Source organism: Trichechus manatus, unplaced genomic scaffold, assembly GCF_000243295.1.
Source record: "Trichechus manatus latirostris isolate Lorelei unplaced genomic scaffold, TriManLat1.0 scaffold00008, whole genome shotgun sequence".
Taxonomy (NCBI): domain Eukaryota; kingdom Metazoa; phylum Chordata; class Mammalia; order Sirenia; family Trichechidae; genus Trichechus; species Trichechus manatus.
In genome coordinates, this window is record NW_004443944.1 from 29,110,030 (window position 1) to 29,137,423 (window position 27,394).

Here is a 27,394-nt window from a genome sequence, read left to right on the forward strand (position 1 = left end):
CAATTTCCAAAGTGGTTGTACCATTTTACATTCCCACCAACAGTGTATAAGTGTTCCAGTCTCTCCACAACCTCTCTAGCATTTATTATTTTGTGTTTTTTGGATTAATGCTAGCCTCACTGGGGTGAGATGGTATCTCATTGTAGTTTTGATCTTCATTTCTCTAATGGCTAATGATCGTGAGCATTTCTTCATGTGTCTGTTAGCCACCTGAATGTCTTCTTTGGTGAAGTGCCTGTTCATATCCTTTGCCCATTTTTTAATTGGGTTATTTGTCTTTTTGTTGTTGAGGTTTTGCAGTATCTTGTGGATTTTGGAGATTAGATGCTGATCGGATGTGTCGTAGCCAAAAGTTTTTTCCCAGTCTGTCGGTTGTCTTTTTACTCTTTTGGTGAAGTCTTTTGATGAGCCTAAGTGTTTGATTTTTTGGAGCTCCCAGTTATCTAGTGAGAGCCTGCATTCTTAATCACTCTACTTTATTGCCTCTAAGAGAGCCTCCCTGGGCTCGCTAAGACTCATCAAGATCTAAGAAACTGAGACTCTGACCATTCGTTAATCATGAGATGAATAGTCTGTCAAGTAGAACTCTTGGCTTGGTTGTATTTTAAGAGAGTGAAGGCAGGGGATGGGTCACCTGGGGAACTGCTGATGGACAAACGCTGCAGACAGTTTCTCCAGCCAGGCTTTGAACAAAAGTAAAAGACTTGTGGGCCCAGTGTTAGATACTGGTGGGTTGGAGCTGTGGGGCTCCTGAGCTGAGACTGTCTTCCACCAATTTTGAGAGTCAGAGAGGCTCTTCTGCTGACCCAGCACATGACCTTGGTTGGTCCTTTCCTCTGAGCTTCAGTTTCCTCATTTGTAAATGGGTGAATTAATAATACCTAAAAGATTGGTAACCCATTGCTGTCTAGTTGATTCCAACTCATGGCAACCCCACGTGTTACAGAGTAGAACTGCTTCATAGGGTTTTCTTAGCTGTAATCTTTATGAAAACAGACAGCCAGGCCTTTCTTCCACAGCACCACTGGGTGGATTCGAATCACCAGCCTGTAGGTTAGTAGTCAAGCGCAAACTGTTTGTGCCACCCAGGGACCTATAAAACGGTGGTAGTGAGAATTAAATGAGATCATGGATATGAAAAATGATTTAAAAAACAAAAGTTGATGAGGATCATTATGTATCACCTTCCAGTGTAACAATAACATTAATACTAGCTATCATTTAACAAGTACTAGTTTTAATTTACAAAAGAGTGAACTGAGGCTCAGAGAGGTTGAGTAACTTGCCCAAAGTCCCACAGCTAGTAAGTAAAGAATTCGTGTCTATCTGCCTCTAAAGCTTATGTTCTCTACTGTGTTGTTCTGCCTCCAAGAGGTATGGTCCCATAGTATAGATTGGAAAACTAAGGTGCAAGCATTTGTAGAACGAATGCATTTTCATCAATTATTTCATGCTTTTTAAGAAATTTTTTAGAGAAGACTGGAAAATAAATTATGATTTCAATTTAAACAAACTCTTTCAAAACAAGGTTTGTGGATGGGATGAGCAAGAATGAGAAAAGGGAGTTTTGATAGTAAAATGTTGGGAATTACTGATCTGTTTAACCCCCTTATTTTGTATGAGGAAATCAGGGCCCAAAGAAGGAAACTGACTTGCCCAAGGACACAGCACAAGTCACTGGCAGAGCCAGGAGTAGAACTCAAGTCCCCACTCCAGTCCAGCATGCTACTACCACTTCACCTTCTCAGCTGACAACTTTCCTAGCCCTACCCAATAAACTGCTCAGAACTGAAGGCAGAAGGAGGTAGGATATGTTTTCTGGGTCTGGCTGGGAGCATTTTGGCAGGTAGCAGGCTGACTGAATTAGCTAGAGCATGAGGTTCCACTTTAACCTACAGCCTCTAGCCTTCCTCCTCTGCCTCTTCTTGGAGATGGGCCAGCCTGGGCCAGGCGCCACCCTCCAACATACACACACGCCTACCCAAGAGCCAGGCAGATCAGGCTACAAAGTGAAGCGCAAGGCCATTGGCTCTCGGGACTCTCAGGGCAAGGTGGCTTGTGAGAGCACTGTTTCTAGCTTGTCTCTCACTAAGCAAAGACTCGGCTTAATGTCACTTCTAACCTCATGAGATAACAGGCAGGTCGAGACAAGGGGTGTACTAGGACCTGTATTTTGGCTAAGCGGAAAGGGGTCAGGCAGACAGAGTTTAATCTGAGGGGTCTAGCTGAGGTAGGGAGAAACAGAGGCAAACGGATAGGATAAGAGGCCAAGTACAGGAGATGAGGAATCCACACTTAGAATGCTAAGCCAAAATCTGGGCATCCAAGAATCTCAGCAAGAAGCCACAGGCACAGAGCAGTTACTGCTACAGGGAAAATGGAATTTGGTACTGCTGAGCAGTACCCCTAAGTGAGTCTGGTGGGGGATTGGACCTGTCTTTGGGAACTGAAAATAGCTTGGCTGGTAACCAACAGACAGTTCTCTGGCATAAGCTTTTCTCTGAGTCCTTGAACGCCTGCTTCTTTAAGAAACATGTGGCTAAGTAGAGGAGAAGAGGCCAGGTAAGCCCCAGTGATCCCATCCATACTGTAGGACCAGATCTGGCTCTGCATATATCCCAGAAATGCTGGGAGATCCCAGGAGATAATGTCTTATTTATATTTGGCTATATAGGCTTTCTGTAGGGTTCCATTGAGCTATTCTAACGTTTCATGCAAGAACCACACTTTTTTATTATATGTTTTGCCTTCTAGTAATAGGGTCATTTGTCCCCGATCCCCAATATTGTTCGTCTACAAAATATTCTTCAATACTCCTACCTGTTTATTCTTCTAGACAGATTTTAGAATCATTATGTTAAATTCTAAGAAAATATCCTGTTGGGTTTTTTAGATGGTTTTAAATCTAAAATTTAATTTTCACATAAAAGTGACATCATAACAATATTTACCCACTAGAAAAGGAGCAAGGATGGCTCCAATTTTTCAAGTTTCCTGTTTTCAGGAAATAATGTGTTGTAGCCTCAGGTGTCTATGCCTGAGGCAATCCTGAGTTGCGGATTTTGGGGAAGTGTTCTCATTCTTACTCTTAAGGGGTGTTCAACAGAAGGAAGCCCAGCTCTGTATTAGCCTCAGGCCACCTGTGCTCTTCCCTCAGTGCTCTGGTGTTGCTGATTGCTCAAGAGAAGGAAAGGAACGTGTTTGATCAGCGTGCCATAGAGAATGAGCTACTGGCCTGGTGAGTGAGGGAGGGGACCTCCAGATGTGGCCACAGGATTAAGAAGGGACATTCAGAACACAGCACCCATTTCCACTGACTCTTTCCTACTTTCCCCAGGAACATCCATGTAATCCGGCGAAGATTTGAAGATGTGTTTGAAAAGGGGTCTCTGGACCAAGACCGAAGGCTGTTTATGTAAGTGGTCAGGGAGCATTCCCCAAGGACCTAATAGAGTGCTGACTTATGAACCTCATCCTGCCACCCTCTTCCCCAAAACGATCCTTTCTCCTGGGAGATGTGATGGCTTGTTTCTTTCTGTCTGAGTTTTAGGTGCGAATTCTGAAATATTCCATCCTTCCTGGAAATTTTGGAGAAGACCAGCCAAGCTCTGCTTCCGAAGGGTTGTATCAGAGCTGTTGACATCTGGATGAGGGCATTCTTAAAGATAACCTTGGTTTTCATATATTCCTGAGCTACCAAAAGTTTTATTGCCCTTCTTGGTCAAGTCAGGCCTGAGCTGTTAGGCTGGGCAGGCAGGTAAGAAGAGGAGCAGTCGGCTCATTCTGTGATTGATCTAGATGCCACTCTCTTGAGATCAGGCAAGACCGTGATTTATGTTCCAGCCCAGACCCTACCCTTCACTCCAGGGACCGCCATAAGGTGGCTTTGGTGCCACCTATTTTAGTAGCATTGCTCCATGTGGAACCTCCATGTAATCTCACAATATCATTTACTGTTTTAAACTGTGCTTTTATCATATCAAAACAAAGTAGTTACTTTCCTTTCCAGTTTAAGTAGATAAACCAGACATCAAATAGGTCAAAGAAAAGGAGAAGAAGTTCAAAAAGACAGTCTGTGTCTTAATTAGACTCATAATTTTTATCTCCCTCCCTCCCATTTTTTAATTCTCAGCTTGGTTTCAGCTATTTCAAGCAGTGAAAATACAAGTGTTTTTTTGCTAAACATGGCAATATTATTTTGCTGTTCAGTAACTTTGAGCCCACATTTTATTTTTATTTTTAATTTTTTTTGTTTATTGTTGTTGTTTAAGTGCAAGTTTACATTTCAAGTTAGTATCTGATACAAAAATTTATACATACATTATTATGTGACCCTAATTGCTCTCCCTATGCTGTGACAGCACACTCCTCCTTTCCACCCCTGATTTCCCGTATCCATTCAACCAGCTCCTAACCCTGTTCGCCTTCTCATCTCACCTCTGGCCAGAAGCTGCCAGTTTAGTCTGTTGTATCTACTTGAGCTAAGAAGCACACTCTGCACGAGTATCATTTTATGTCCCACAGTCCAGTCCAGTCTTTGTCTGAAGAGTTGACCTTGGGAATTGTTTTAGATATGGGTTAACAGAGAGTCCAGGCGCCATGCTTTCTGAGGTTCCTCCAGTCTCAGTCAGACCATTAAGTCTGGTCTTTTTACTAGAATTTGAGTTCTGCACCCCACCTTTCTCCTGCTCTATCAGGGACTCTCTGTTATGTTCCCTGTAAGAACGGTCATTGGTGGTAGCCGGGCACCATCTAGTTCTTCTGGTCTCAGGCTGATGAAGTCTCTGGTTTATGTGGCCCTTTCTGTCTCTTGGGCTAATACTTTCCTTAGGTATTCTCCATTGTCCTTTACTCCAGGTCGTTGGGATCAATTGATGCATCTTAGATGGCCACTTTCAAGCTTTTAAGACCCCAGACGCCACTCTTTTGGTGAAGTCTTTTGATGAGCATAAGTGTTTGATTTTTAGGAGCTTCCAGTTATCTAGTCTCTCTTCTGGTGCTTGTGCATTGTCACTTATGGTTCGTATTCTGTTTATCCCATGTATTAGGTTGAGCCCACATTTTTTGAATTTACGTAATTCAATTCTGATTACCTACTTATTTCCCTTCTGACCTTCCTAGAATGCCTGTAGATCTGCAAAATTCTAAAGCAGCCCTTTCTTCAACAGCTTAGACATTCCTTACTGCACACCTCCATGTTTTTTATTGGAAGCATTGGTGGGGCAGGTATCTACCTGTACTGGTTGCAGTGAACCCCTGTCCAGGCTATCCTTGTGGACTGACTTTCAAAGGAGCCAAACTTATTTTGATGCACCCAGAAATAGATTGAACCACTGGACACATCAGTTATAATTTAACAGCAGCTTTCTCCATTCTGTTTTCTAGGGATGGCCGGGAAGTTGCTGTCGTTTACTTCCGGAATGGCTACATGCCGAGTCAGTATAGCCTACAGGTTGGTATCTTCTGTTAGACCATTCCTTGCCTCCTGGGACCCACCAGAGCTCCAGAGAGACCCAACTCAGGCATCACAACAACCTAGGCTTCTCCCTGGGCCCTGGCTTCACTTCTTCCTCAGGGAACTTGTTGCTGGAACCTCCTATTCTCCTGCAAGCTTTTTCTACCTCTCACTCTCCGCAAACACACTTTCCTCCAGAATCTGAATCCTCAGGAATCCATGGTACTTCAGCCACTCATACTGTTGCCAGTGGTATATTGGTAAATGCTTAACAACTGTCCTCTGAAGAAAAAAGCCTTAGTTGGTAGCATTTGTTGGTTTTTATGATGTAAACACTCTCAACATGGCAAATTTTAAGCTACCCAAATTAACATCTCTAAACAGAGTTGGAAAGAGATGCATATAGTCAAGCCAGCTCCAGCACACCACTGACCATTTCCTCCCTGCCAATTCTTGCCTCTCTTTTAAATTATCTGAGTCAGAAAGTTTTTATCATCTGCCCCATTCATGTTAATGATGGTAATAATAATATCACATTATCTTGCTTTCCTACCACGTAGTTTCAAAATTACTTTCAACATCCATTATTTCGTTTACTCCTTATAACCACTCCATGTGGTGTATAATTATCTGCATTATTCAGATGGAGAAACTAAGGTTTGGAGAGATACCAGGGCTTGTCTAAGGTCCCACCAGGGAGTTCCCAGGCATTCTGACTCTTAGTCCAGTGGCCTTCCCAGCATATCATTCTTCTCCTCTGATGTCCACAGCATGGAGGGCTAAAAAGGCCTGCCTTCAGTTGGGAGAAGGTAAAGGAAGAAATAAGTTGGGAAATACCATGAGCAGTAGGCTGGAGGTCATGAGCCTTTGGCTCTGCCTGTGACCATAGCCCTATTTGGGGCACAGCTTCACTATCTGGGAACTGAGAGAACTACACTAAGAAAAAATTGAGGAAGCTCCTTCTAGATCTAAAATTCTTTGAATCTAGAATTCTCCCTAAGGCCCAGTTCTATATAGGGCAGCTTTATGGAGGCAGCAGCTCAATAGAAGTTCCTTTCCTCTAGGGAAGTTTTTAGCAGTGTTGTGAACTTTCTGACTAGAGAAGAAAGAAAACTGTCCATTGGGAAAAATGGATCTAGGTTTCAGGACAGGGGGACTGAGGAAAGGGGCCAAATAAAACGTAAAAAGAGAGAAGAGGTGTGCTAACAAGAAGGGAAGTTAGTACATAAGGAGGTAGACATTTTTAGGAAACTAAAAAGTTCAGACCAGGTTTGGAACATGGGAGGTCAAATCTGCAAGACTCAGTGACATGCTAGGTGATCCCAGGCAAGTCACTGCTCATATCTGGGTCTTGCTTTATCTGCTTTTATCACAATGGGGTACTTCCCTGGGTTCATCACTCCTGTTCTGGCCATAGTAACTCTGTCTGGAACACCAGCCTAGGAGTTAGGTGGCTGGGGTTATTGGTGAAAACCAGGCAAAGGTGTTGCAGGTGGACCAATTGTATCAAAGGAAGGACAGCATGGGGACTGGGGTTTGCTCCTTAGGCCACAGCCTTGATCCTGCTGTGGGCAGAAGCCAAGGGCAGGCTATTTCCGTAGTGCCTAAGAATGAGAACCAGAGGTGTGAGGAATGATCCCCTGCTATTCCCTTGCCTCTCACACCCAAAATTCTTGGCACACCAGACCATTCATTCTGTGATTACACACGTGCAGGCCTTTGTGTATATTGTTCTGCTACCCTGAGTACTTTACCCATTGAGTCTCACTTGTCCTCAGGACCCACTCAGATTTTACCACACTCAATAACTATATATATTGAGCACCTACAAAGTGCTAGGCACTATGTTAGACACTGGGGTGCCACAGAAAACAAGACAGACAACACGAGTCTAGTCCTTATGGAGCTCACAGTCTGGTCAGGGAGATGGATACCAGAGAGTAAACAAAAAGAGAAACATTTTTTTGTTTTACATTGTTTTGTTTTTCCTAGTTGGGGAATGAAATAACAGGGTGAAATGAGAACTATGGGGAAACCTATATTAAATAAGGTTCAAGGAGGGCTTCTTTGAGAAGATGACTTTGAGCTGAGACTTAGGGATAAGAAGGATCCAACCATCCATAAGGAAAACTAAAAGAGAATTCCAGGCAGAGAGAAAAGCAGCAGATGCACAGGCCTTGAGGAGGGAATGAGGTTTGTGCATTTGAGGAATGACAGGCCGTGTGGCTGGAACTGGGAGCTGGGGGGTGGCATGAAATGAGGTTGACAAGTCGACAGGGCCAGATCCTGCAAGTTCTTGTAAGCCATGGTAAGGAGTTTGGATTTTATCTGGAGAACACTGGGAAGCTGAGTTCATAAGCAAGTGGCCCAACCTCTTCAAACCTCTTCCGCAATTTATCTACACACATAAACCTTTTGCCATTTTTTGCTTTTGACTGTAGTCATGTGTCATCGTGCTTGACTGTGAGCTCCCTGAGGGCAAGAATCCTGCAGATTGGGAGGGATCCTACCTGCCCCACAAGGATGGCAGTGATCCTGGGAGATAATGAATGTGAAAATATAAAACATGATACCTGGCACCTGAGGCTGCTCACTCACGGTCAGCTGAAGTAAAATAAAATAGAATTCCTTTTGTCTTCTTCCCTCTGCAGAACTGGGAAGCACGCCTGCTGCTGGAGAGGTCATGTGCTGTCAAGTGCCCAGACATTGCCACCCAGCTGGCTGGGACTAAGAAGGTGCAACAGGAGCTGAGCAGGATGGGCATGCTGGAGGTGTTGCTGCCTGACCAGCTTGAGGTGGTGGCCCGTCTCCGTGCCACCTTTGCTGGCCTCTACTCACTGGACATGGTGCGTGGGCAGCCCCAGTTTCTCCTACCGCAGGCCTTCTAGGTGGCAAGGACCTGGAGTCCAATGTGCTGGGGAGGCTGGAGCTGGCATTGGGGCTGAACTTGGTTAGTGATACTCTGTAAGAACCACTAGAGCCTGAGGTAGGTGGGACTGGGGCAGCCTCATGATGGGAGGATGGGAGCTGGAATTGATTGTAAGCTCCCTCAGCAAAAGTGGAGATGAGAATGGTAACCAGGGGAAGGGACTGAGGCAGACAGCAAGATCTAGGGAATTTCTACACCCTTTCTAGGCCTACTGCCGCAGAGCTCTGAGGTGTTGCCGGAGAAGGCCTGTTCTCATTGTACTCGTTGCTGCAGTGGACTGGATGGGGGCATCCAGTTAGTATCATCCAGCCTGAAGGGGCTTATGGTTGTCTCCCCTCCTGCTCTTGCCTCTTCGACTTTAAGACTGCTGGTGACTGCTTTCTTGCCTCCTGCCAGGGTGAAGAAGGGGACCAGGCCATCACTGAGGCCCTTGCTGCCCCTAACCAGTTTGTGCTAAAGCCCCAGAGGGAGGGAGGAGGTAGGTGATTACCCCTTTGCAGTGCTGCTCAGTGAAAGGGGGCTAGCAGGCTGTCACCAGCACTGACTTGCACTTGCTATGGGCACAGTCCCTGGCTCTGGGGGATACAAATCGACATAGACCCACACCTTGGTCAGTGTCCCAGGAGACCCTGTGACCACATGCTGTGGAGCACAGGGGATTAACCAGCACTGGAGGATTTGGACCAGTTTGGTCTGAGGTACCTGTGGGTGGATTGTGGAGAAGCGGGTGGGGGAATATATATTAGGAGGTTAGATGGAATATGTATCTGCCTTCCTGCCTACTGTAAAACTCTTTGAGGACAGGGTTCATGGGCCAGAGAAGATGATTCTTGATTTTGATCTTAAGGGATGGGCAGGAGTTTCTCAGATGCAAAAAGTGGGGGCGAGCATTCCATACAGAAGGAACAACCACAAGCAAAGGCATAGGGGCACTGAAAGCATGGTGTTTGGAGAGTAATGAGTGACTAGTGAGGTTGGAGTACAGTGTGGGAGACAGGAGGAGGCGGGATTTGGGCTGGGAAAGATGGTTTGGGACCTGATAATAAAAGGCATTGAATTTGTGTTAGGAAATTGGATTTTATCTTGAGGATAGTGGGAAGCCGTTAGAGAGTTTGAAGGAGGAAGGGGCTACATTCAGGATCCATGTTTCAGCCACAGTAGAGGATGGCCTGGAATGAGGGGAGACATTAGTGACAGAGACCATGGAAGCTGGTTGTCCAGAAGAGCGATGAAGAAACTGAGCTAGGGCTACAACAGTGTGGAGCACAATTTGGAGAGACCTGTCAGTTAGTGGATCTGAGAGGTAATGGAGAGAGAGGAGTTAAATATGACTCAGATATGCCTTTCACCTGATTGGGAGTCGGAAGATCCAGGAGGGGCAGGGTTTTTTTTGTTGTTGTTGTTGTACTTTAAGTGAAAGTTTACAATTCAAGTTAGTCTCTCATACAAAAATTTATACTTACATGTTATGTGACCCTAATTGCTCTCCCTATACTGTGACAGCACACTCCTCCTTTCTACCCCTGAATTCTCGTGTCCATTTAACCAGCTCCTGGCCCTCTCTGCCTTCTCATCTCACCTCCAGACAGGAGCTGCCCATTTAGTCTCATGTATCTACTTGAGCTAAGAAGCACACTCTTCACGAGTATCATTTTATGTCCCGTAGTCCAGTCTAATCTTTGTCTGAAGAGTTGGCCTCGGGAATGGTTTTAGTTCTGTGCTGACAGAGAGTCTGGGGGCCATGCTTTCTGGGGATCCAGGAGGGGAAGGTTTAAGCAGAAGTTATGAGCCTGTGAAACATCCATATGATGTCTAGAGCAGGGAGCTTGAGTTGAAGACTTGGGAGTTAACAACTTACTGGATATAGCTAGAGCCCTGGGAATGGAAGAGGTCTCCCAGGAAAAAGGTGTGTGTGTGGAGAACAAGGGTGGAGGACAGATTCCTTTGGAACCCCACCATTTAAGAGGAGAGGAGCCAGGGATGGAGGCTGAGAAGGAACATGCATAGACAGGTAGGAGGAAAACCAGGGCAGAACGGTGTGGTGGAAGGTATGTTCATATGTGTGAGTAAGGGCTTTCCCACCAAGGTTGACATTCTGTCCTTAGTAACCAGACCTACACTGGCCTCACTAAGCTGATATCAGGAACTGAGGCTGCTGACAAGTAGCCCGCTGAGACTTGCCCACGTGGCCCCAGAAGTGAGGGCATAGGGTGGGTGGGTTGGCAGAGGGACCAGGGTGACTAGCCAATGGAATTGCAGGTAACAACCTGTATGGAGAAGAGATGGTGCAGGCCTTGGAGCGACTGAAGGACAGCGAAGAGAGGGCCTCCTACATCCTCATGGAAAAGATTGAACCTGAGCCTTTTGGGAATTGCCTGCTGCGGCCTGGCAGCCCTCCCCAAGTGGTCCAGTGCATCTCAGAGCTGGGCATCTTTGGGGTCTATGTCAGGTGAGCAATCAGGAGGGGGCTTTTCCTATTACCTCCCTGCCAAAATGCCAGCCAAGCAAGCCTGGAGGGAACAGTGGACAGGGAGTCAGGAATCCTGGGCTTCAGTCCCAGCTCTGCCAGTCCTTGGCTGTGGTAGCTGTTTTCTTATCTGTAAAATGAGACCAATGACCCAAGACCTGCCCACCTCACAGGGTTATCAAATGAAGCCTAGATGAGATGTGCTTTGCAACTGTAAAGGAAATTGCAAGTAGTATCAACAGGTATGAGAAAATATGAATTGCTAACCTATGACTAGAAGAGAGTTTGGGTCCAGATCCCAGGCTACTGGGGATTCTGGAGAAAGGTAGGATGGGCCAGCTAGATGCTACTTGGTGACTTTGAAAAGCTGAGCGGCCCCCTGGATTTGCCTACATAATGTTTTTCATGTTGTTGTTGTTAGGGAAACCCTGGTGGTGTAGTGGTTAAGAGCTATGGCTGCTAACCAAAAGGTTGGCAGTTTGAATCCACCAGGTGCTCCTTGGAAACCCTATGGGGCAGTTCCACTCTGTCCTGTAGGGTCACTATGAGTCAGAATCAGCTCAACAGCAACAGGTTTGGGTTTTGTTTTTGTTTTTTTTTGTTTTTGTTAGGTGCCGTCAAGTTGATTCCGACTCATAGCAGCCCTATAGGACAGAGTAGAACTACTCTATAGGGTTTCCTAGGCTGAAATCTTTACAGAAGCAGATCACCAGGTCTTTCCTCCCACAGAGCCACTGGTGGGTTCAAACTGCTGAGCTTTCGGTTAGCTGCCAAGCACTTAACTATTGCACCACTAGGGCTCCTAGCCCCCTGTGTTTGGATTTAAGCACTAAAGGAGGAGAGGAGGACTCAGGAATTTGTATGGAATAGCTCCTGGTCTCATACTGCTTTCTGCAAAATACTCACTCCAAGGTCAGGGCAAGACGAGGATACCAGAGTCTATCCTCTCTATAACCTCCTCCTCTACCACTTGTATCATGTCCACCTACCCTTCCCACCAATCCCAAACACCAACTTAGCCATCTTGAGAGAGGTAGAGGAGGAAATTCATAGCTACTTAGCATGAAATGTGAGCCTGGCATCATGCCAAGTGTTTTTCCTGCTGTATTTAATCCCCATGACCATCTTTCAAAGTAAGGGCTATTATCCCTATTTTAAGTTGAGGAAATTGGTATTTAGAAAGGCTAAGTAACTTGCTCAAAGACACAGAGCTAGTAACTTCCACACTAGGATTCACACCCAAATCTGACTCCAAAATCCTAGCACTTTCTTGAGGGTAGTCACCCATGTTCTGTTCAGCTGGGACCAGTGAAATGTTCTGAGTTTGGAGACTGAGTCCAGGTGACAGAGTTGTGTGTCTTCTGCCCCCATCTCTGTAGGCAAGGGAAGACACTTGTGATGAACACGCACGCGGGCCATCTGCTTCGAACTAAAGCCATCGAGCATGCTGATGGTGGTGTGGCAGCAGGAGTGGCAGTCTTGGACAACCCATACCCTGTGTGAGGCACAGCCAGGCTGGCCAAGACTTCAAGAGTCCTTCTATCCTCTGTCCTTGTCATTCCTCTCCTAGCCCTTCTGAGGGGCTGTCCTCCTCCTACCTTGGGAGGGCTAGTCTCTTCTAGAGACCTCTAGGGTGTTCATGCGAGGGTAAATGCTGGGTACCTTCCCCCAGCATTCCATATGAGGACCAGAAAAGCTGTTTTTCCCTTAGATGAGATCTAACCAAAAAAACCCAAACCTGTTGCCGTTGCATCGATTCTGACTCATAGCAACCCTGTAGGACAGAGTAGAACTGCTCCATAGAGTTTCCAAGGACCGCCTTGTAGATTTGAACTGCTTTTTGGTTAGCAGCCGTAGCTGTTAACCACTACACCACCAGGGTTTCCATATGAGATCTAGAGGCCCCCAAATCCTTGGACTGTGGGTACAGCTGAAGAGAAGTTTCTCTGAGGTAAAGGTCCATAAACCCTGCCACCCTCCTTTTAGCCCCTCATCAGCCTTTTCAGCAGATCCCAGTGCCTGACTTGGGATAGGACTGAAGGGGGCAATACGAGGAGTGGAGGGGCACAGCCTTTCCCCAACTCTGCCTTATATAAAACTACATTGCTGGTTCTGTGATTCCTTGGTTTGTGCTTATAGGGGAGGGAGGAGCCATAATCTGGGTCAGCACACTTAAGGTGGCTTGGAGGTGACTGGGCTATAATCAGGATCTCCCTAGACTCAAACCCTATGACCCTGAAGTTCCAATCCTTAATCACTCACTAATGGTCCCTTTGGATCATAGGGAGGAAAGAGGGTCCCTGGCAGGAGTGAGGGTAACCATGATGGGACATCACAGTTGTGAACTGGCTTCAACTGCTTTTGAGTCTTCTGCTCAACTCGAGGACTTGTCAAGGGGCCTGTGAGTGAAGCCCTGTGTACCTATGCCTAAACCATAAGTTCTAAAAAGAGGATATCAGGGTAGGCATGGAGAAAACCACTCCCTTTCTATCCCCCAATCCCCCTCCCAAATCAGAGCAGCTAATGAGTATACAGCATATAAGATACCCATGAAAACAAGTCACTACCTTCCTGAGCTTACAGACTTTATTCCTGCATCCAAAGGGCTTGAGCACGACTGAGGCAAGAAGAGAGTCTCATCTGAGAGTGTCTCTCATGGGCCGGGCTCTGTTCAGGGGTGGATGGGAACAGAAGACAAGGAAGACAAGCTCCTCTGGTCCTAGGAGCATGTCTACTCTCTCAATGAAGCAGATTATCTGAAAACCCTCTGGAGACTGAGCCTACCCTCACAGCCCCTGGAGCAAATGGGCAGACAGCACTATCATCTGGCACAAAAGAGAATTTAAACCCAAAACAGAACCGGCAAAGTGTTTTAAAAAATAGTAATTGTTCCAGGACTCACAAATAGGCATTTCTAAGTGCAAGTGCATGTCCAAGGTAAGTACTGGTGCTTCCTGAGAGAGTTGACAGGATTACAGAGCTGCCTTCCTGCTTCAGTCTAGGCTCTCACTTGCCCTCTGAACATGTGAGTTGGGGACATAACCTTCAGGTCCCTGTTCTGGGCTCCAAAGGCTCTTTGCAGTCTGGGGATACAGCAATATAAGGTTCACCTGGGCCCTGTCCCATCTGCTTGGCAGTCACAGGGAGTTGTCTCCACCCAGGGCCAAAGCTGGTCCTTGGTCCCAGACAGCAGGTTGAGGAAGGCGGTGTGGGTGTTCACTAGCCCTCAGCACTGCTGGATGGGGGGCAAGGGAGGATGGGCACAACTTTTGAGAGCCAAACAGGGAATCCTGGGTAAAGGTCAGGGTCTTGTTCACTGGGTGGTCAGACAGCGGTGGCGGAAGAGATGGCTGATGACAGATGGGTTAGCCACAGTAGATGTGTCCCCCAGGTCGTGGTCATTCTGAGCAATCTTCCGAAGTATCCGTCTCATGATTTTCCCTGGGGGAACCACAGGCCTCTGGTTACCTGTTGACAGCACCAACCCTCCCCAGCCCTGCTAAAGCCTTTCATGCACACACACACCACCACCCCCAGGCCTCAGCCAGTCCCTGGGGGGCCTCTGAGCATACCTGAGCGAGTTTTAGGCAAGCCGGGTGCATTCTGGATGTAATCCGGTGTAGCAATGGGGCCGATCTTTTCTCTAACTATAACCAAGAAATCAAGCATTTCTTTAGAATCCTTAGCCAGGCCCCCAGAAACCAAGGTAGAGATGGCTTTGTTTCCCACCTATTTCCCTTCAAGGCCCTGCTCACATAAGTCATTCTCAGGCTCACTGCCTATCTCTCTGTCTTTTTAATACATTGTGTCTTTACTCTCATTTTATCTTAATCCACCCTTATGGAACTCAGGTTCTGAAATCAGCTTGCTAGGGTTACTAGCAGTAATTGTTAGCAGTGATTAGCAAGTGATTTAACTTCTCTGAGCCTCAGTTTCTTCATCTTTAGAATGAGGGTAACAAGCTTTATTTCATGGGGGTGATTGTACAGATTAAATGGATATTGCATTTAAAGCACTTAGCCCAGTGGTGGCAGAGAGACTAGTGGGAGACTGAGTGGAAGGAGGGCAACTGGCCCCTGGAGTCCCCTGGCATCAGGTCATCAGATCACTTCCCCTCCCCAACAACTTGCTGTGGTAACTGGGCTACCCTGATAGACCCCGCAGTCCCTGCCCAGGGAGGCTCCTCACTCTGCTTCTTGAGCTCCTCAGTAAGGGTGGGGCTGAATGTGTGACCATCACAGAGGGTGACAAAGCAGTACAGGCATTCGCCCTTCACAGGGTGAGGGTGTCCGACCACAGCAGCCTCTGTGACAGCCTCATGTTCCACAAGGGCTGACTCCACCTCTGCTGTGCTCAGCAGGTGTCCTTGTCAAGGGAAAAAAAGTGCCATGAGAGAGAACCCAGCCTCTGCTCCACCTGTTCCCACAGGGTGGGCCTAGTCTGGTCAAATGGGGAGGGCCCTTCATTCATTCCTCACATGACATGTTTCCAGTTACTCCACCAACCTGGTTCCCCTCCTCTAGGCACATTCGTGTTCCTTGCTCTTTCTCTAAAACCTGGGCCGTAACTGAATGCTGCATCCCAGGCATGGTCTAGCCAAAGGACAGTACTGGGGCTCTCAGAAGGCTTTCGCTGGGAGTTGCCAGGGTAGCACAGCTAACGAGATGGGAGAGTGGTCCCTGGCCCTCACCAGATACATTGAGCATGTCATCAATCCTGCCAGTGATCCAGTAATAGCCATCCTGGTCCCTCCGGCAGCCTGGCAAGCAGAGGTAAGATCACACACCAAGAAATGCACAACATAATAAATACCCCACAGTAGGAATAAGTAATCCACATTACCAAACTGCAACACCCACTGCAGTAGCCTCCTAACAAGTCTTCCTGCTTCCACTATTGCCACTGTGGTAGCCAGCATCTAAGATGGCCCCAATGATCTCTGCCTCCTGGTATTCATACCTCTGTGTAGTCCCCTTTTTCGTTTTACTGGGACTGGTCTGTGTGACCAATAGAATATGGCAGAAGTGATGGGATGTCACTTCCGAGATTAGGTTATAAAAGACACTGAGGCTTCTGTCTTGGTTGCACACACTCAGGTCATTCCCTTTGGGGATGCCCAGCTGTCATGTTGTGAGTAGCCCTATGGAGAGGTCTATGCAACAAGGAACTGAGGGTTCCTGCAACAGCCATGTGAGTGAACTTAGAAGTGGGTCCTACAGCCTCAGTCAAACCTTCAGATGACTGCAGCCCCAATCAACAGCCTGACTGCCCCATGAGAGACCCTGAGCAAGAACCACCCAGCTAAGCCATTCACAGATTCCTGATCCTCAGAAACTGAGATAATACAATGTTTGTTGTTTTAACCTGCCAAATTTGGGGTAATTTGTTCCATGGCAATAGGTAACTAATACACCCACCTAAACTAAAGTCTGTTCTCCATACATCAGGCAAAATTCTTTTTCAAACAGTAAATCAGTTCTTAGCACTCGCCTGCTTAAAACCCCTAAAGATCTTCCACTGTGCTTTGAATAAAATCCAATCCTCACCATTGGCCACAAGGCCCTATATAATCTACCTCTCCAACTTCATATAACATTCTTCCAATTGCTCACTATATTCTAGCCACACAGACTTCATTCTGTTTCTCAGATATTTCAAGCTTGTGTCCCTCTGTCCAGAACACTCTGACTCCAGATTTTCCCATGCCTGGCTCTTTCTCACCCTTCAGTTCTCAGCTCAAACGTCAAATGAAACCTTCTCTGATCATTCCATGTACAGTGGCCATCCCTGCAGATACTTTATCACACTGCTCTGTTTATTTTTCTTGATAGCACTTTTCACTACCTGATATTAGCTTTTTTTTTTGCTGGATTTTTTTTTCTGTCTCCACTTATTAGAATGTAAACTCCATAAGAGCAGGGACTGTGCCTATCTTATTCATGGTAATATCCCTTGTGCTTAGAACAGTGCCTAAACATAGTAGATGCTCAATAAATATTTATGGATGAATGGATCAATGGACGGACAGATCCACATCCCCAGGCCCCAAACGTGGAGACACACATCACATAGTAATACACACTGCCACATGTCCCATCTCTTTCAGCACAGGAGCAATGAAAAATAGAACCTCTTTCCTCATACATCAAATTTCAGGTGGCGCCATCCTGAGACCCCTCCTGCAACACTCATTCCTGCCTTAAACAGTCTTCTCTAGCTCTGTCTGGACACCAGACACTGACACATATGACATGTTCCTCTCTCTGTTCTTCACCTCTAATCAACTCTTCCTGAAAATGGAAGAGGAAGGGACATGTCTTGGTGGTAGGTGGTGAAGGGGTGTTGCCAAGGCTCACCATCTCCTGTCACATAGTACCCAGGGAACTTCTTAAAATAGGTGGTCTCAAAGCGTGCGTGACTTCCATAGACTGTGCGCATAATACCTGGCCAGGGCTGCTTGAACACCTGAGGAGTGAAGAAGACACAGTGGTCACATTTGCTACAGTGTCTCACTGGAAAACAATCATAGCTGTGCCAAACCTGAGGGGAAATATCCTGAATGCCATTCCTGAGAGGCAGGAGAAAGTATAGGCTTTAGAGATAGACAATCCTGGCCTGGAATCCCAACTCTGCCATTTAGTAGCTGTGTGACCTTGGGTATGTGACTTCACCTCTCTGACCTTCAGGATCCTCATCTGTAAAATCAGAGAAAATAGTCTACCTTCCAAAGTTATCCTGAGGATTAAATTAAATAGTATATGGAAATTGCCTAGCAGTGTTGTTAGTGATAAGCATGTAGTAAATTTGAGTCTCCTTTTGGGTAATCCCTCAGGAAAGCAGGTTCAGTTTAATTCATGAATAAAATCTAAAGACTCATTATTGCCCACACATGAGCAAATAATTATTGCCTCAGTCAATAGCATTCTATGTCGGGAGATTGATGGGATGGACAGAACTCTTTAAGCTACAAATCAGAAGGCCTGGATTCAAGCTCTGTACCTGTTACTAACTTGCTCTTGGGAAAGTGAAGCAGGGGTGGAGAATGGCAGCTGGTGGTCTCTGAGGTCCCTACAAGTACTAATAGAACAATCACAGTAGCTAACATTTATCAAGCACTAACTGAGGTTCTATGCTAAACCCCTCATACAGATTACCTAATTTAATTAATCCAGTAGGAGACAAGGGTACTAGTATAACCCTATTTTACAAATAAGCAAATTTAGGTTCAGAGAGGTTAGATAACTTATCTGAGGTCACAGAAGAGGCAGAGCCAGGATTTGAGCCCAGGCAGGCTGACTGTGTGATTTTCCACTATGTTTGAAGCCTCTTTTCACTCTAGAATGTTTGTCAAAGGAAGAGCTGGGACTAAATCTTCCAGACCCAAAACGTTGTCTTAGGAGTCTTTGAGCAGACTCTAAAAGGGCCCTTAGGAGCCTCATGGTCCAAAGGGCAGAGATGCAGGCAAAGTACTCAGAAGGATTCCCCTCAGGGTCTTCTAGCAGAGGACAAACCCCCAAATATGGAGCTTCAGCCCCAAGCAACTACCAGGAGAAATTAGATTCTAAGCCTTGAAGCAAAGTACAGTACCCCTTTGTGGACCTCCCCCCGCCCAGACACACACCTCAAAAAACCCGCTAGGACCAAGGCCTCACCAGATAACCTTCAGCTTCACCCTCCAGCTCTTCCCCAGACTCATTCAGGATTGCAGGAACTACGCCAAAGAACGGAAAGGTCTAGAAGCAAACAGGAGACAGGGACCAAGGAGAGGAATGAGGCAACTCTTACTCAACTCCCTACCTTTCCCAAGAAGCCCTGGCACCCCAACTTCCTTACACATATCAGTCCAGTCCTCACCCTCCAGGTAGATCAAATGCTCTAAGACCCTACCCCTGCCTAGCCCAGGACCAGCCAGGGTAGCCTCACTCACAGCAGAACCAGGCTTCATGGGTGTGGCACCAGGGAGGGGGGTCAGCATGTGGCCACCCTGTGGAAGTCAGAGATTAGGGGCTTGAGTCAGTCCTTGCACACTGTCCCTGAGCCCCAGCCCTCTGAACCCCTCACTCACTGTCTCTGTCTGCCAGAAGGTGTCCACAATGGGGCAGCACTGGGCACCTACCACCCGGTGGTACCACAGCCAGGCCTCAGGGTTGATGGGTTCACCCACTGTGCCTAGCACCTGTAAGGATGCCCGGCTATGCCTTGGGCAGGAGAGTGGGGAGAGAAGAAGGTTCTGAGTACCACTGGGATCCAGGAAGACATGCTCAGGCTCTTCTGCCCCCTTCCCTATTCTAGGCCAGGGAGTTGGGGCAACAGAATGGAATGGATTATGCACAAAGGCCAGTACCCAGATCTGAGGGACACCCATGGGGCAGCAGCTAGGGAGGGGAGGGGTCTCACTTGGTGACAGGTTCCTCTCCAAACTTCATGAGCAGGCGGATGGCTGTGGGTGCTGTGTAGAACTTGGTCACCTTGTACTTGTCCACAATGCTCCACATGCGGCCCACGTCTGGGTATGTAGGGATCCCCTCAAACTGACCCCAGTGAAGACTGGTCATCCCTGGTCTTTTCCAGTAGCTTCACCATCCCCCTACCATACCCTCAGGCTCAGTATTTTGCCCTTTCTAACCAACCCCAGTATCTTTACTCCCTGACCAGACAAGCCAAGAGGCCTTTCTAGTCAGTGTACACAATCCCCTCAGGACTCCTCTTTCTCCAAAGTCCAGGAAACAGGTGACTGTGTAAGTCCTCCTGTCTCTAGACCAAGTGGCCTTGGGAGTTAGTCACCCAGGATCGTCTTGTCCATCCCCAACTTTAGGCCAAGTGGCCATACGACCCAGCTCCCTTCTCACCAAAATGCTGGTGGCAGCGTTAGCCAGTGGCCCATAAGTGACATAGGAATGGCCAGTGATCCAGCCAATGTCTGCTGTGCACCAGAACACGTCCTCCGGGTGAAAGTCAAACACGTACTTGAAGGTCGTGGCCACATAAAGCATGTAGCCCCCAACTGTGTGTACCACACCCTGTAGGAAGAATAGGGCCTCAGGTTGGGGTTTTCTACCCATCTCCACTGACCACCAAATGAAGGCTGGAGGAGAACTGGAGGAAGATCATCTCAAGGATTCTGGCCCTGCCAGCAACCCTTTCATAGCATCCATCTCTCTTCAATCTCCTTTTCTCCATGTTCCCATCTCATTTCCTTGCACCCTACACATGCATAGTCAGTCCATTATCTCACCCACACCCTCAGATGGTATTTCTGAGCCACCCACATCACTCTCATACATGTACACTTCTTCTAGCACACATTTAATAGCATCCTTGTTGTGTATTGGTACATATACACTTAATTATACATTCACAGAGTAAGTTAGTAGGGGGAAAAACACAATCCTCTTTGCTCATTCCATCCCTATGCCAACCCTAGGAAGAAGGGGCCAAAATCATGTTTCTAAAGGCCCACTGAGGGATAGTCCAAAGCATATGGAGAGAAGAATTTAGGAGTGGGTGGGTAGATGGTAGTGTAACGTAGCTTTCAAGTAAATCTAAGAGTCAGAGTTTTCTTAAGTGCTTCCAGGAATGGTAGAAGCCAATGCCCAGTTCCCACACTGTGCCGTGGTGAGTGACTAGACGTTAACAATGTGGCATGTGTAAAGGAGTGAACTCTTAAGAGCTGTGGTCCCGGGAGTCCAAGAGGGATTCCTGTGCCTACCTTTAGCCTGGAGTTGACAGGGAAACTCTCCTTCAACCAAACCATGAAGGCATGGGAAGGAACATCCATGTCAGCCACATGGACTGACTATTTTCTCCTTTCTGGGCACCATGAAAGCCCCCACCAGAACTGTCTCACCCTGGTGGGAGGGGTGCATTAAAACATGCCTAAAATTGAATTTCTCACTACCTAAAAATTGAGAATTTTATGTCTTAATTTGGTTTAGAAAAAGTTATGTGACATTTCTGAAACTCAGGGTTGTAGAGTAAAATTCATGTCATTACATGCTCCTCAAAAAATCACTTCTCACCCCTATATACACAGTACACACACACATACACACTTGCCTTGGGTTTGCCTGTGGAGCCACTGGTGTATAGGATGAAGAGTGGGTCCTCAGCATCACACCACTCAGGCTCACACTCATCCCCTGCTTCTTGCATGAGCTCATGCCACCACAAGTCAACCCCCTGGTTCCAGGAGATCTGTAGCAGGAGGAAGACAGGAACAGGCAAGGAAAAACTCTGAACAGGTCAAGGTAGGGGCAAGAAACACCCCTCCCTGGGATCTGGAGGAGCCTAGGTGGGACTAGCAGATAGGGGGTGCCTCAAGGGAGGAACGGAGGGAGAGCCCTTGAGGTGGAATTGGGCAGAGAAAACAGGAGTAGAATAGTAGGCTTCCTGGGCACTCCCAGCACCCTGGCATCCCTTCCTCAACTCCTACCTCAGAACTCCCCTTACCTGGCCTCAGGCTGAGGAACGCTACTTGATTGATCCCTTCTCATCCTTTAATTCTCAGCTTAAATGTCACTTTCTTGGAGAGGCTTTCACTGAACAGTATCTTGTAGAGTCCCACACCCCATTCCCACTTCTGCTTTTATTCTTGATCACAGCACCATACTTCTTTCCCACACAGCACATACTTCCAACTATTTTATTTAGTTGTTTACTTAATTACTGTTTTCCCAACTAGATAGTGATATCTACGATGGCAGTGTCATGTCTGTCTGCTTTTTAATTCCAGTTCCCTAATACCTAGCAAAGTATCTGGTATCAAAAGTCACTAATAAATTATAAATTTTTGTTTGATAACTGACTATGTGCACATACAGGCCTGCATACACACATATGAACTTATGGTGCCATTGACTCATCAGCAGGGATGCAGACACCACACGATTTAGAAATGCAAGATTAGTTATAGCCCACAGGTAAGGCAGGCACCTGACCCTGTTAGTTGGTAGCAAAAGAAGTCAACACATCTTGGTCCAAGCACCTTTTCCTGCATGTCCAGACCTCCCCCACATCCACAGGAACTTCCCTTTGCTCTTCCCCTGCCCTTACAGCACTGGCATCAATGGGGTTTCCTACAGAGACTTTTTGCTTAAAGGGACAGGTTCCATTCAGCAGGAAGCTTTGCTTCAAGTTGGTGGAAAAGGGCTCTATACCCAAGTGCCTGGAATTTCTCTAAACTCTCCTTGAAACTCTTTTCCTTTCTTTACCACATCACCTCTTTGAACAACCAGTTTTCTGAGTTTGCTCTCTGCTAGTGAAATTGGATTCCCTGAGTTTGTCCAAAAACTGCACTGAATTTCAATCCCAGTTCTGCCACTTCCTAGTATATATGACTTTGGACAAGTCACTTTTTCTTAAATCACTCCTTTTTAAAATGAGAATTATCATTCTTGCCCCAGTGGTCTTACAGAATTTGAGGAAGATCAAAAGAGAAAGGTATTAGCTAGTAAACATTAAGCCTTGGCTTGCACCAGGGGAAAACTAGCGAATGTCAGGAGGGACAGAGGGTAGTCCACAGCTCACTGGGCTCCCCTGGGAAATGACGACGGGACTGTTTGAGGTTTGCTTTAGCTGTCACAAAACCTTTTCATAACCATTAGCCTCTTGTATATTCTATAGCCCTCGCTGGCAGGTAGACATGGCAGTGTGTGAGAAACACCTTTCTCCCACTACATGGATGTATGCTGATTTATTTGTGTGCATATTTGATTTAAAAAAGCCGAAGTGTTAGATCCATACCTTGATAAATTATAAAATGACTCTCCAGCTACACCCCCTTTTCTGTACCACCTGCCCCTTACTATAGAGAACTTAAAGTTTCTGGCATATAAGCATTCTAAGAATGACTAGCCCAAGTCTAGTGAGGTTGCTATTAAAAATAATAAGAAAAAGAAAAAAGAAAAGCCGCCCACAAGCTAGAAAGCACAAGAACACACCTTATTTTTTAGTGGAAGAGTCATGTGAATTGACACATACATTGTTACATGGACACTTTTTTTCCCACCAAATGATCTGCATGAGATGAGGGTATTAATGTATTTTAGCAGAAATGTGTCAATATTGCTGTGGACAAATGGTGCTAGTCTACAGTATTGGTGTGACCTGTCATAGAAAACGCACTAAGTACACGTAAGGGCGAGGCATAGTTATACTGTGGCCGTGGAATGAGAAGACTTTTATAAAACTGTTTCCCTTATGGGTGTGTGTATCCGGAGGAGGGCAGGTGCTCAAGGTGGGCAGCCAATAGTCAGCACCAGGAAGCCAGATGAGTTTAATTAGTGGAGCAAACATTGGCTGTGAATTAGGTGTGTGCCTATTAGGGCCTAGAGCTTTGAACCAGGAAAAGGTCTGAATTTTCTAAAACAAGGATTGGAGTTGGCCTTTGTCCTGGGGCCCAGATAGTCTTAGCTGCCAGGTGTGGGAGAGCAACATGAGAGAGGTCATAGTTAATACCGTTGAGGAGGGTACCTTCAAAATCTGCCAGACCTTCCCTTGAAGACGGGCAGATTATCCAATAGGCAAGGTAAGCACAGTGTTTACTTTGCTTACTTACTAATCTGTAGTGAACAATTTTACATGATTTTGTGAAATTGTTCACTATAGATTAGTAAGTAAGCACAAATAAGCCTGTAAGCCTGAGTAATCCATCCCTGTAAGGGATGGTAAATTTGAAAAGAGGCTTTGAGTCTATAGGAAGGTGCTGTGGGGGATTGAGAGACAGATGCCAGCCATACCTAGAAGCAGAATCTTTGATGTGTTGAAAAAATGTGAAATTGTTCACTACAGGGGATCTGGTAAGCAAAGTAAGCACTGTGCTTACCTTGACTATTGGATAATCCACCCCTGCTTGAAGATTGCTTAAGGATGAAGAGTGTTTGGAACTCTGCCAAGATTTATGCAGATTTGACTGCAATTCTCCCAGATCAACCAACCTTGACTTTGTAAGCCTATTTTTATACACTGGTTTTTGGTAACTGATTTTTTGCACCTCAAAAAAAAGAAAAAAAATCCAAGAGCTTATGGCCTAAGGGTCTTGAATTAAGAATTCAAGAATGTGTTCACCTGAGGTTGACCATTCAGCCACAGATTAGACAGCCCCATAAAATAAAACAAGATTAACAGGGCACAACAGTCCAGGGACAAGGACTAGAAGGCAAGAGGGGACAGGAAAGCTGGTAATAGGGAACCCAAGGTTGAGAGGGGACAGTGTTGACATGTTGTGGGGTTGCTAACTATTGTCATAAAACAATATGTGTACTGTTTAATGAGAAACTATTTGTTCATCTTTCATCTAAACTTTCATCTAAAGTACAATAAAAAAGAAAAAAAAAAGAATTTGTTCATTCTTTTCTGGTCTCTTTTTTAGAAATGCTAGCCTCTTTTTTAGAAATGCTAGCCTGTCTGTTATGTTAAGGGGAAACAATAAAAGCTAACATTTAACGAGTATACTATCAAGTTACTAAATGCCAAGCTCTTTACATATATTGATAAAGTCCTATCAGGTAGGTACAGTTATTACACTTACTTTCCAGATGAGGAAACAGAGGCAAGAGAGGTTAAGTAACTTGTGCAAGCTTACACAGTAGCAGGTAACAGAGTCAGGATTTGAACCCAAGTAGTTTGGCTCCAGAACCTATACTCTAAACCACTAAGTTTGATACCTTTTTCAAGAGAAGAAGCTTCGGCCCCTGTCTGCGTTTTAAAGGGGAAGCAATGTCTGTTAGGAATCAGATCTGTCTCCACCATGCTAGTGAGAATATAGAAAAAGGGCTTATAACTACCACTAACCTAAGCAGTAAATCATAGAGCATTTAGAGTAAGCACCCTATGAGGATGATAAAGCTCAGAGGTACAGTGGGCTTTATGTTTTGATTTTTTAAGCATGAATTATTATGTCTCCATTACTGATAAGGAAACTGAAGCCTGGAGAAGAGAGGTGACTTATTCAAGGTCATATAGCTAAAAATTGGTGTCCAGGTTTTTGGATTCCAGGCCCACTCTCTCCTCAATACTAATCTGCTTTGATCCCTCACTTAAAAGTATCTTTCTGCTTAGAACCATCTACGATGTGATTTTTGTTGAATTTGGCCCTTAATATTAGATAATTTATATGCAGTTTATAAAACCCAAAGTAGTATGTAAACTAGATGGTGAATTCCCCAGGTCGGAGTCTGTACCTCCTCCATGTGCTCCTCCTCCTGTCTCCTGGCTCTGCCTCAGCTAAGTGCACAGCAAATGCTTTCTGGCAAGTTACTTGGTCCCCTCTCCCACAAAGGTCCTGAGCAGCAGGAGTGAAACTGGGTATCTGTTGCTACTTCTCTAAGATCCATGCTCTATGCCAGTTCAGAAAGGCAACAAGAGGCATTTGATTTCACAACCCTTCAGAGTGGCTTAGATGGCAACAGGCCAGGGACAGGAGGAAGGGAGTTGGGCCTGGCAGCCAACTCAATGGGGCAAACAGGCAAAGAACAGATGGACACACAGACAAGCATGCAGGGAAGCAGTGCCCAAGGCAGTGCAGAGGTAGATACCTGGGGCCTGATGCGCTTGGATTTCACTTTCAGCTTTCCCTGTTAACAGCCCATGGAAAAGCTGGTGAGCAGGGCTTGAGTATTGGGGAGCAGGAGGGAAAGATCAGTGTGCCCCAAATCCCTGGTTGCCTGTACTCAGGCTGCATCTCACTGGTCCAGCCTCCATTTTCTTGATCCTCATCCCAGCCCTAATACTGATGGGGGTCTCCAACCAACCAAGAATAGACTATAGCCTCTCCAGCCCCAAGACAACTCAGGGCCCCTCAAGTCACAGAATCTCAGGAAATTTTTGTCCCTCTGGACACTGGAACTTTCATCCCTCATGCCCCTCAGATCTGGAGGCTGCCACTGGGCTCTTCTACTGTTCCCATCAGAAATACTATATCCAAAGCTAAGAAGGGCCATAGATTGAGGCCCAGACCCTGGTCCTTCCATGGTAAGTATTCCCTAGTTCACAAAAGCAGTCTACCCCAAACCACAGCCCAGTGTAATCAAGGTAACTACATATCCAAGTCACATTTCTAACCCAAGCCCAAGCCCTGAAGATCCCCTCTGCCCACCAGGATATCCCAACTAGCACAAGGGTCTCCCTCACAATCTCTCATGCTAAGGTCCCCTGAGGTACAGGGGCTCTCTACCCACATTCAAAGTCGAAGTCCCCCAGTTCCCAGCTCTTCCACAGGAGGCATTCCTAGGATTGTTCCCAGAACCTCACCATTAGGAGGCTATCAAGAACTTCCTGGGCAGGAAGAGGGAGCCAATTTGAGCCCAGAGGAGGGCAGAGAAATACCAGACTCACCTGCATATCTGGGCATGGCCTCTTAATCGGAGGGGGCTGGTTGGGGGAGTCACCCATGCCCAGCTCTGCCCGTCCTAGGTGCTTGACCACAATGCAGCATCTCACTGGGAAACCCCTGGAGGAAATAAAAGCCTGAAGTGGTGCACTGGTTGTCTCAAAAGATAATTTAGCAGGACCCACCCAGGTCCATCTAGGGTAGGGGGGATAAAAGGAGTCTGAGCCCCAGAACCTGGCACTAGGAAAAGGCCCAGTCGACCCAAGGCAGTAGCCATCTGGCCAAACACACTTACTTCTCCCGACACTTCTCCAGGGCCTCGTCAGCCAGCTCCTTCAGGTTCACAAGCTTTTCCCCCCTATAGAAGGCATCTTTGGGGAACAACAGACATTCATGCCTTAGAAGGACAACACACCTTTAGCCACTTAACCCTAGTTAGCACAATGTCCAAAGAACCCTTCCTGAGTGGGTCTCTTGATTCTGACTCTTTCACCTGAGGGTCATCTGAGGCAGGACAAGGAGAGGAAAGGCAGGCAGTCTCTACTCTCTACAGTGAGCAATCCCAAATACTAATGAGCTAATTGAAAACCAAAACTCTGAGTGGAGGGGGAGGAGTTTAGAGAAGGGGTGAGAGAATTACTCACCTGCAGTGATGAGAAGGCTGCAACTGGAATCCACGATCCGTTCACATAGAGATTCTGCAGAAAAGCCTGCAAACTAGGGAAGGGGAAGAAAGACTGAGGAAGAAGGGAGGCTCCAAGGATTGAGTGACCAAAGAAAAGAGTCACTCATGAAACCTTCAGGGTCTCTAAGCCAGGGGCCTAGAAGAAACTGGATAACTGATATGGGCCTATGGTAGAAACATTCTAAACTCCTTAGTTTGGTATTTAAGACACTCCATCTTCCAGGCCCAACCTACTTCTCCAGAGCCCCATTTCCCACCCCTGCCCCCTTTTACCAGCTAAAACTCCTACCACAATGGAGTGCAGAGCCCCAAGGCGGGCACATGCCAGCATGGCCACCACCAGCTCCAGGATCATGGGCATGTAGATGGCCACTCGGTCACCCTTCCGAATGCCTGCAGGTAAAGGACACAGACCATGAACCATGGACCCTTCCTGCTCCTACTCACTCCTTCCTATGCAGCTGGTCCCTGCCAGTGGACCTCTTCTGTTCCTGTTACCAGATTCCTTCCATTCCTTGCCCATTTACCCT

General features: G+C 46.5%; 2 protein-coding genes across 3 annotated transcripts in view; one reads left to right on the forward strand and one right to left on the reverse strand.

Annotated features, from left to right (window-relative positions):
• GSS (glutathione synthetase) overlaps positions 1-12,955 on the forward strand; it is a 24,173-nt gene extending 11,218 nt beyond the window's left edge. The window contains exons 6-12 of the mRNA XM_004370411.2: positions 3,158-3,238; positions 3,338-3,415; positions 5,386-5,452; positions 8,107-8,301; positions 8,781-8,862; positions 10,644-10,833; positions 12,231-12,955. Of these exons, the coding sequence (XP_004370468.1) occupies positions 3,158-3,238; positions 3,338-3,415; positions 5,386-5,452; positions 8,107-8,301; positions 8,781-8,862; positions 10,644-10,833; positions 12,231-12,354 (817 nt within the window). The 3' untranslated portion in view covers positions 12,355-12,955. The remainder of the gene's footprint in view (positions 1-3,157; positions 3,239-3,337; positions 3,416-5,385; positions 5,453-8,106; positions 8,302-8,780; positions 8,863-10,643; positions 10,834-12,230) is intronic.
• Positions 12,956-13,418: 463 nt separating this feature from the next.
• Positions 13,419-27,394, reverse strand: part of ACSS2 (acyl-CoA synthetase short chain family member 2) — a 49,308-nt gene continuing 35,332 nt past the window's right edge. The window contains exons 4-19 of one of the 2 annotated variants that reach the window (XM_004370413.1): positions 27,154-27,257; positions 26,824-26,896; positions 26,475-26,550; positions 26,185-26,299; positions 25,386-25,424; positions 20,908-21,045; positions 19,701-19,871; positions 19,249-19,382; positions 18,917-19,049; positions 18,779-18,835; positions 18,504-18,584; positions 17,208-17,316; positions 15,542-15,610; positions 15,040-15,216; positions 14,424-14,498; positions 13,419-14,292 (exon numbers count right to left, since the gene is read on the reverse strand). In XM_004370413.1, the coding sequence (XP_004370470.1) occupies positions 14,165-14,292; positions 14,424-14,498; positions 15,040-15,216; positions 15,542-15,610; positions 17,208-17,316; positions 18,504-18,584; positions 18,779-18,835; positions 18,917-19,049; positions 19,249-19,382; positions 19,701-19,871; positions 20,908-21,045; positions 25,386-25,424; positions 26,185-26,299; positions 26,475-26,550; positions 26,824-26,896; positions 27,154-27,257 (1,679 nt within the window). In that variant the 3' untranslated portion in view covers positions 13,419-14,164. The remainder of the gene's footprint in view (positions 14,293-14,423; positions 14,499-15,039; positions 15,217-15,541; positions 15,611-17,207; positions 17,317-18,503; positions 18,585-18,778; positions 18,836-18,916; positions 19,050-19,248; positions 19,383-19,700; positions 19,872-20,907; positions 21,046-25,385; positions 25,425-26,184; positions 26,300-26,474; positions 26,551-26,823; positions 26,897-27,153; positions 27,258-27,394) is intronic. The other variant, XM_004370414.2, reaches the window with a different exon arrangement.